Source organism: Rhincodon typus, unplaced genomic scaffold (genome assembly GCF_021869965.1).
Source record: "Rhincodon typus isolate 14 unplaced genomic scaffold, sRhiTyp1.1 hic_rhity00000877, whole genome shotgun sequence".
NCBI classification, from domain to species: Eukaryota; Metazoa; Chordata; class Chondrichthyes; order Orectolobiformes; family Rhincodontidae; genus Rhincodon; species Rhincodon typus.
The window spans coordinates 30,809-40,516 of NW_025966515.1; the positions used below are offsets into that span (position 1 = coordinate 30,809).

At 40.7% G+C, this 9,708-nt stretch overlaps 1 protein-coding gene across 1 annotated transcript in view; it reads left to right on the top strand.

Moving 5' to 3' along the window:
• LOC109914769 (copine-3-like) overlaps nt 1-8,248 on the top strand; it is a gene marked incomplete at its 3' end in the record, with an annotated part of 33,630 nt that extends 25,382 nt beyond the window's left edge. Inside the window, exons 5-8 of the mRNA XM_048592243.1 lie at nt 4,760-4,834; nt 5,775-5,846; nt 6,567-6,650; nt 8,159-8,248. Coding sequence (XP_048448200.1) covers nt 4,760-4,834; nt 5,775-5,846; nt 6,567-6,650; nt 8,159-8,248 — 321 coding nt within the window. The remainder of the gene's footprint in view (nt 1-4,759; nt 4,835-5,774; nt 5,847-6,566; nt 6,651-8,158) is intronic.
• Nucleotides 8,249-9,708: the final 1,460 nt, after the last annotated feature.

Consider the following 9,708-nt stretch of genomic DNA (forward strand, 5'->3'; position numbering starts at 1 on the left):
AAGATACAATCCATTAGCTCCCCTAGTAACTTTTCTGTCGTGATGATCAGTGTATTACTTCCTTATCCCACCTTCTGCCCTTGCAAACTTAGTATTTTTGGAATACTATTAGTGTCTTCTAACTTGAAAATTGATACAAAGCATTTATTCAGTTGTACTGCCATTTCCTGGTTCTCTGTTATTTCTTCCCCAGCTTCCTTTTCAAGGGGCCTATATTCACTTTGGCCTCCCTCTTCTACTTTATGTATTTAAAGTAACTGTTATTTTGCATTTGGGTGTTAGTTTAACTGTATTTATTTTCTCCCTTTGTTTTGGTTTTCAAAACTCGCCCAATCCTTTGGCTTTCAAGTGGCAAAGATTAATTGCAAATTCCTAAACTTCCTTGGTTTACCATGTTTGGTTTATCCCTTTCTTAGAATCCTCCTTCCTCACTGGAATATATCTTTGTTGGGAGTCATGAGCTACTTTTCTTCTAAAATGTCTGCCATTGTTCATCAGAGAGATAGCAAGAATTGCAGATGCTGGAGATAACAAAGATATCAGAGATAGCAAAGTGTGGAGCTAGAGGAACACAGCAGGCCATGTAGCAGAGGAGCAGGAAAGTTGACATTTCGGGTCAAGGCCCTTTTCTGAAGAAGGGTTCTGACCCAAAACGTCAACTTACCTGCTTCTCTGATGCTGCCTGGCCTGCTATGTTCCTCTAGCTCCACCACTGTTCATTAATTGTCTTTACTGCCCAACTCCTCCCCGTCTTTAAATAAATCATCTAATCCTAACCATGAATGGCTTTATCCTGCAGCATCAATTGAGTAACATCTCCGTATTTAGATAATGTTTGAGGTGGAGAATGAAATGGTTTTAAATTGGAGTTAGTTTAGGGTAGATTTCAAGAGGCCAGTAAGAAGGGTGCTTTAAAGATAAAAGTTGGATGAAGACATTCAGGACCTGGGATAGTACCCGAACTACACTCTCCCACCTGCCCCCAATCCCCAGCCACTGCAATCCATTTTTTTTGCCTTCACCACAGTTAAGTTTTGTGTGTGGGTTGTGGAAAAGTATCTAAGTGACCTCTCACTGCAGTTAATGAATGATATTAAGTGGCTGTTTAAAGACCATTTACGGGCCTCATCTGGCATCCCTGCTTTTTTTAACTCGGTTGTAGGGACCCTTTGGCAGTGATAGTGTCCCTACCTCTGAGCCAGGAGGCCAATGTTTAATTCTCATCTGCTCCAAAGGTGTGTAATAACATCTCTGATTTGAAAACATCTGCAATACCTTGAACCCATTTGTAGCTGGGCATGTTGCTATGTATTGTGTGTAGTAACTACCTCTGTGCGACCGTCTTTTCAGGTCCTCCATCGGGGTGGGGAAGGAGTTTCTTTTGATCAAAGGCACTCAGTGTCTTACGGTGTGAAACAACATCAGTAGGTGGGGTGTTGCAGGAGCAGGGACCTGCCCTGCCCCTTCCCCCTTATAACTCCCTGCCCTTCCCATTCCTGTAAAACTTCTCCTTTCATGAGTTACCTTTTGGCCTGGGTCATTATGGTCCTGCGACTCTGAAGCCTTGATCTCCGCATTGTCACTGTTGACCATGAGAGGCTGGCAGTTCTTGGTGGGTGAGATCTCTTTCCCCCACCCCAACGAGTGTCTGACTCTGCTGCACACCTACTGCTGGCCTCCCCATTGTCTGAGTGGCCTGTGGGCCTACCCAAAACGAGGCAGTGGTGATCTCTCATGGGCTGTCTCTTTGGCTGTTGAGACACCACATCTTCTGATGCAGACTCTACCCCATATTTTAGGTCTGTCGTCAGGCTGTGGCACACATTGGAACATGTTTATCAGGAAATCAGATACTCAGCCACTGGTTTTGGATCTATTAATCACAAGAATATATCCTTCGGATTTTAACATTTTAATCGCAGCATTGTTTTAATTGCTGCTGCTGTTGTGTTTAAGGGGTAATATGTCTACTGTAGAAACATTTCTGTAAAAGCTGAATGATCCGTTTCATAACAGTCCTCAATGGGAGGACCTTATGTCATTTTGTACCTATGTAAAAGAATTTAGCATGTGGTGTTGAAGAATCAACTCTTGGACATTCTGCAGTCAGCCTGGTTCTCAAGTCTCCTTACTATCTACCTCTATCATTGTTCATGGTGATGTACTTAAATTGTACTCAAGCTATTTTCTCTTTGAAGGCAGCTCATTGTTCAGCGGCAGCTATGCCCTGCCAATCTTGAAGACCAACGTAAGTTGGAATTAATTACATAATTTTCTCTGGTATCCCTTAATTTGGACTTTGTTGTATTGAGATATCAAGCCAAATTGAAAGGATGGACCGATTATAAAAACCATTGCTTATTGTTTTTGCTGTTTCACTGGTGAGGCCAGCATGCATTGCCCACTCTTAATCGCCCTTGAACTGAGTGGCTTGCTTGGACATTTCAGAGGGCAGTTAAGGATCAATCATAATCACATGCAGGTTAGACCAGGTAAAGATGGCAGATCTCTTTCCCTAAAGGCCATTCATGAACCAGATGGCTTGTTAACAACAATCAGTGATGGCACGGTAGCTGAGTGGTTAGCACTGCAGCTTCACAGCCCCAGGGACAAGGATTCGAATCCAGCTTCGGGTGACTGAGCAGACTCCACACAGACATTCTCCCAGTGTCTGCGTGGGTTTCCTCCGGGTGCTCCAGTTTCCTCCCACAGTCCAAACGTGTGCAGGTTAGGTGGATTCACCATGCTAAATTGCCCGTGGTGAGTTTGAGTGAGATGCTCGGTGTGGACTCGATGGGCCGAATGGCCTGCTTCCACACTGTAGGGATGCTATGATGACAATTTCATGGACACCATTACTGAGACTGGCTTTCAATTCCAGATGTTGTCAATTGATTATTTTTAAAATTCTGTGAACTTATGTTCACAGAACAGAAACCTGGGCCTCTAGAATACTAGTCCAATCACATTACTGCTACACCACTGTCTCCCCTTCATTTGATGCTTTATGAATGAATGAAGTGTAATATTGATTTTTATTACCTTTAAAATGTAAAGGTGTCAAAAGCTAGGTTAATATTAATAATGCTCTTTTGACAGTGGCTGGATTGCACTTGGATTTAGATCAGCCACAGTAGCAAGGCCAAGAATGAAGCCTCCCGTTTGCCTCTATTGCAGTCCGAGTGTTTTGAGGCCTGAGGACCTGGCAGCATAGAAACCATAAACGTGTTTCTACTGAGCCCTCAAATGTGGGCAAGCAAACAAGAGCAAAGGTCAGCATCACCGTTATCCCAGGTGGAAAAGTAGTAGCACGTGGACAGCTGATATGTATCATACCTGGACTGCGGTTGTTTTCCTGGAAGCAGAAGAGACTGAAGGGTACATGGCCATATTGCACAGACACAGACTATTCGATCCAACCAATCAATGTCGACCAGTTTCCCAAACTAAACTAGTCCCACCTGCCTGGCTCATATCCCTCCAAATCTTTTTCTTATTGACGTACTTATCCAAATGTCTTTTAAACATTGTAATTGTACCTGCATCCAACACTTCCTGTGGAAGTTCTCCCACGTACATGATTAAGATGTATAAAATTGAGGGGCATGGATAGGGTAGACAGGAAGGACCTTTCTCCTTGTTGAAGGAATCAATGACAAAGGAGCATAGATTTAAGGTAGGGGGCAAGAGATTTAGAGGGAATGTGAGGAAATTTTTTTTTTTTTTACCCCAGAACTTGCCTGTAAGGGAGGTAGAATGCCTCATAATATTAAAGTATTTAGATGCCCATTTGCGATACCAAGGCATGCAAGGCTATGGGCCAAGTGCCAGAAAATGGGATTAGACTAAATAGTTAGGTAATTGTTTTTGACAGGCACAGACCAGATGGGCTGAAGAGCATTTTTTTTGTCTTTAGACCTGTTTGACATACATCTGTGCACAGAAATCAGGGCACCCAAAGCTCCGATTCAAGGATACTGTCAAAAGAAACATAAAAATCCTCAACATAACTGCAACAAACAGGGAACTCTCTAGCTGATGATCGACTCAATTGGACAGGAATTTGTCTTTGCAATGACATGTATTGCCAAAGACGCCAAAGCAGAATTAAGCCCTGTGAACAGTGTGTGAACAGAGATCAACCCACACCAGCAGGAAAAGACCGTTTCATTTGTGACACAAGTGGCAGACTTTACCTTTCCAGAATCAGTTTGTTCCGCCAGGAAAAGAAATGCAGCAGATGATCCCAACTGACCCGTCAAGCTCTGAGACTATATTCCTATCCTATTTTGCTGATGGAAGGGTGCCAATCAGTTTGTGAAATTATAGCAATTGACAGAAGCTTTCAGTGCTGCTGTGCTTAATGAATATATCAGTCTTCTTAACAGAACAGTATTTGAAGGATTTTGTGCAAGAATAATTCACTATGTCTTGTCTGACAATATTTTTATATGGCCCCTTCCTACAGGGAATTTCTTGATCTTTCCTGGTGGCATGATCAATCTGTATTGTGGTAAGGGATTATTGGTGTGAACTGATCTGGAGTGTACTAGTCCGTTGTGCTGCCTGTCTTTCCTTTGGTACCACAATAGTTTCTTTTTTATTCATTAACAGGATGAGGGTGTTGCCAGCTAGGCAGCATTTATTGCCCATTCCTTTTAAATTTTAGCTGCTATTGTGAAATTTTCTTTTGTGAACAGTTGTACCATGTGTATTAATAGCTTATCGTAATTCTGATAATGGTTCATTGTTTTGACAGATTGTCTCAAGTAAGAAACTGATGAGACCACTAATGCTGAAAAACGGAAAGCTTGCAGGGAAAGGAGTAATCTCGGTAAAGACCTAATCTGGTTTAGACATTCTCTATGCTGCAAATGGCATGTGTATTAAGGCATTGCAATGTTCAAATTACGTAAAGTATTGTGGCAATGTTTCAGGCAATTTTTTAATTATGTAACTGCTTGAAAGCTTTAAAATTATCTTTTGTAGCTCAACCAATGATTCAGCAAGGTGCATTTGTTTAAAGGTTTAAATGTACTTTTTATTTGAAAGCACTAATTAATCTCTGTTATTCACCCTTAGGGCAAAAGCACTATTGTTCATCTGTTGGGGCGTACATCAGTGTACTCTTGAAACTTAGAATTTTAGTCAAAAGTAAACCACCTGAGTGATTTTTAATTCCAAAACTGTCGCAATATCATGTTCTTCAGTCCTCTGGCCAAAACCAGGTCCTTACTGATTGGTGAATGACAGCTAAGTGTTGTGCTTTTCATGGTACTGATGAGGTGAGGAGGCAAGCCACAAGTCTCGTTCAGCTAAAATGGGGATTGAACCCCATGCTGTTGGTGTTTAATTTGATCCACACAACTGTCAAGGCAACTGAGCTAGCTGCCATTCTCCCAACATCTCACACCATGTTCTATGATATGGTGCCAGGAATTTGTCCACCTGCTGCAGGTCATAGGTCAAATATCACTACTGTTGTAACTTTCAAGATTAGTGGTCAATAATGTTTATTGAAGTACAAAAAAGATACAATATCTTCTGAATTAACGGCAAGTAAAATGGTATGCATCAAATTAAATTTAATCAGGCTGTGAGTAAACCTAATAACAAGGAAGTAAATAGACTGCTCAAAATTTTTAAGTTAGGATTCAATAAAAGTAGAAATCATTCAAACATCATAGCAAGTTACTAAAACAAGAAAGCCACAGAAGTAGATTATAGAATCATGAATATTGTTTAATGCTTGGCTTAAAAATTTTGGCTCTTAGATTTTCGCAGAAGAAGTGAAAGACAACAGAATGGTTAACCTTCAAGTTCAAGCACGGAATCTGGATAATAAGGTAATCATTCGTTTCTCCAAAAATTCCAATTTTGTTTTAAGAAGGCCCTGTATTACATCAGTGCCTTTGGATTTATTGGCCATCTCTGTGCCCTGAGAAGGTAATGATGAGTCTTCTTAAACCATGTGATAAAGTTGTTGCAATTTAATACATCTGAGTGTTTGCCAACCCATTTTTATTGGACAGTTATGAGTCTACCATGATGATATAAGACTGGAGTCATCCAGCCAGTATAAGGGGGGTGGCAGGGTGGGGGGTCAGGGGGTGGTGTATGTTAAACACAAGAGGTTAAACTTTGGTTTGATGTAGTCCAAACATATATTTTTCCAGTCAGAGTTTTATTCCAACTCTCATACCCCACTGTTCTCACCCAATTATACTTCCGATAACAATAACTATTTTTTCTAAACATCCCGACAGCTCCAGGACACACTCTCACATACCAGCTTCTAAATTCCAAATATCAAAATAAAGGAATTCAAACTTTCAGACGGTTAGGATTTGAATTTGTGTTATTATTAGAATCTGGATAGTTAATCTAAGAACATTAAATGTTTTATTGATGTCCCATTTGCCACTATTTTGTGGCTTTATACTTTGGAGTGTTATTATTTTCATTGTAATTTATCAATAATTAAAAATGTTGCTGTTCTACAATTTGTTATTACTATTGAAACAATAATTGTTTCACAATTTATTACTCCTCATGATGCTGGTCAGGATCTCTTTGGCAAATCCGATCCTTATTTGGAGTTACACAAACAAACTGAGGATGGCAAGTGGCAAATAGCGCACAGAACAGAGGTAAGACATCTGTTCTAAGGCAGAACTGGTAGCAATTTGCTTTCATCACTGATCATTTTACTTTAGTCTTTCTTTTGTATTTCTAATAGCTTACTTGGTACTTTCAAACATAGTGGTGCTTTTGCTATTTGTTAATGATGCAAGTGTCAAGACATGTGGGGGAGTCCAAAACTAGAGGACACGGGTTTAAGGTGAGAGGGGAAGTATTTAAAAAGGACCTGAGGGGTAACATTTTCATTCAGAGGGTGGTGCGTGCATGGAACGAGCTGCCGGAGGAAGTGGGGGAGGTGGGTATAATTAGAACATTTAAAAGGCATCTGGATGGGTATACGAATGGGAAGGGTTTAGAGGGATATGGACCAAATGCTGGCAAATGAGACTAGGTCAGATTGGGATGTCTGGTCAGCGTGGATGAGTTAGACCAAAGAGTCTGTTTCCTTGCTGTATGACTCTAAGTACACAGGATTCTGGGCTTTATAAATAGAGGCATACAGTACAAAAAATGAAATTATGATGAACCTTTATAAAACCCTGGTCAGCCTCGACTAGAGTATTGTGTCCAGTTCTTAACATTGCTTTTTAGTACATGAAGGTGTTGGAGAAAGTACATTGAAGATCTACAAGGATAGTTTCAGGAATGAGACATTTCACCTACGTGGATAGATTGGAGAAGCTGGGATTGTTCTTGTTAGAGCATAGAAAAGATTTGATAGTATGTTGAAAGCTGTGAGGTGTCCAGACGGGGAATATTCTTATTGCAAGAAGAGTCAGAAGACAGAGGATTCCAATTTAAAGAGATTGGTAAAAGAAGCAGACGTTCCATGCGGTCAATCATTTTTGAGCATCAAGTGATTATAATCTGGAATGCACTGTCTGAGAATGTGGTGAAAGCAAATTCAATTGTGGCTTTTGAAAGAGAATTAGCTAAGTAACTGAAGTGAGAGAGGTCGGAAGGGCTACGAGGAAAAGGTGGGTAAGTGGGACAAATATGAGTAGCTCTTACAAAGAGCCAGCATAGACATCACCTACACTCTCTCACTCTTACAGACGTACCTTCTCTCTATCAAAGTGCCTGTGGAACCTTTAAAGCTCAGAATACAGAACACAGTGTCATAAAAATGGGACATGGCTTAGAATCACTTGAAAATAAACTGTAATGGAAAACTCCAAGAACAGGCATGCTTCAACTTTCTCATGATGCCTGGTTTTGAAAGCTTTATTTCTCATATGTTGGGAAGTAAAAAGAAAATAAATCCCACCCATTATTAGCATTATACAGCATCCCTTAGGGAAGAATTTAGAGCTAAGTGATCATTCTTTATGTTGAAGGAAATCCACAAACGTTCCAGGTAATGCACGTAAAATATTGAAATGGAAATAGGATCAATTATAATCTCACACTCAGACTGGGAAGAGGAAAATGATTAAAATAGGTTATATATATACACTTTGGAGAAAAGGTATGTTTTTAATTTTGTTCTTTCAGTTTCTTCTCTCTCTCTTTTCAGGTAATTAAGAACAATTTGAATCCCAGTTGGAAAGCATTCAAAATCCCTTTGCATTCACTCTGTAGTGGTGACTTGCAGAAGCCAGTCAAGGTATTCACTGTTGCTTTAAAAAAAAATGTGCTTCACATGGTTGAAAGATTAGTTTTTGCTAATTTAGCAGCTAGGAAAATATTTGCTAAAGTTTACTGAACTGATTGTTTAGTTACAGAGCAGGTTTTTATTGCTTTCAGCTTGACATGCAATTTGATCCTTCTGAGGGACTGACATCTGTTTCTCTTGCTAGCTATTGGTTAATGTGTTACTGTTTAAATGTGTGCAAGTAATTCTGGGTATCACATTCCCTCTTGAGGATAAAGTTTATGATTCCATTGTTCTGTGACTATATGGGTGGGACATTTGTTCATATTGAAATAGAGTTTTTAAAGAAATTTAGTGGTTTCAACTCTGAAAATAATACATGTGAAAGGTTTGACTATCATACTGATCTTTTTCTGAGATGTATGCTTAACTATGTTTGACAATTGGGCCAGACTTTTCTGGAGAAAAAATGTCAAGGGTAGAATGGTGCACACTTCAAATACACCATTGCATGTCAACCAGAAACCTAGAGTTAAGAAATGATACCCTGCTGAATTGCATATTTCCACAAATTACAGGTCAATAAACACCCATACCATTTGCTTTGCATCTCACATCAAACTGACCATTGATTTCATGAAGTTGCTACATTTGCTCATTCACCACTTATTAAGCTTGCCATGGAAGTTTAAGACAAATAATTAGCAACTTAAATAATGTGGTATTTGTAATTTTGTTGTTACTTTTCTTGTTGCCTTCTATCCTATCCCAATCCAAACTTCGTTCTATATCTTTATTTTGCTTAATTTGACATTCTAATTATCCACTCTAGCTCCCACACATTCCCTATCTTAGATAACAAGGTGTAGAGCTGAATGAACACAGCAGGCCAAGCAGCATCAGAGGAGCAGGAAAGCTGACGTTTCAGGCCTAGACTCTTCTTCAGAAATGGGGGAGGGAAAGGGGGTTCTGAAATAAATAGGGAGAGAGGGGGAGGCGGATAGAAGATGGATAGAGGAGAAGATAGGTGGAAAGGAGACAGACAGGTCAAAGAGGCGGGGATAGAGCCAGTAAAGGTGAGTGTAGGTGGGGAGTTAGGGAGGGGATAGGTCAGTCCAGGGAGGACGGACAGGTCAAGGGGGCAGGATGAGGCTAGTAGGTAGGAGATGGGGGTGGGGCTTGAGGTGGGAGAAGGGGACAGGTGGGAGGAAGGACAGTTTAGGGAGGCGGGCACAAGCTGGGCTGGTTTTGGGATGTGGTAGGGGGAGGGGAGATTTTGAAGCTTGTGGAGTCCACATTGATACCATTGGGCTGCAGGGTTCCCAAGCAGAATATGAGTTGCTGTTCCTGCAACCTTCGGGTAGCATCGTTGAGGCACTGCAGGAGGCCCAGGATGGACATGTCGTCTGAGGAATGGGAGGGGGAGTTGAAATGGTTCGCGGCTGGGAGGTGCAGTTGTTTAGTGCGAACCG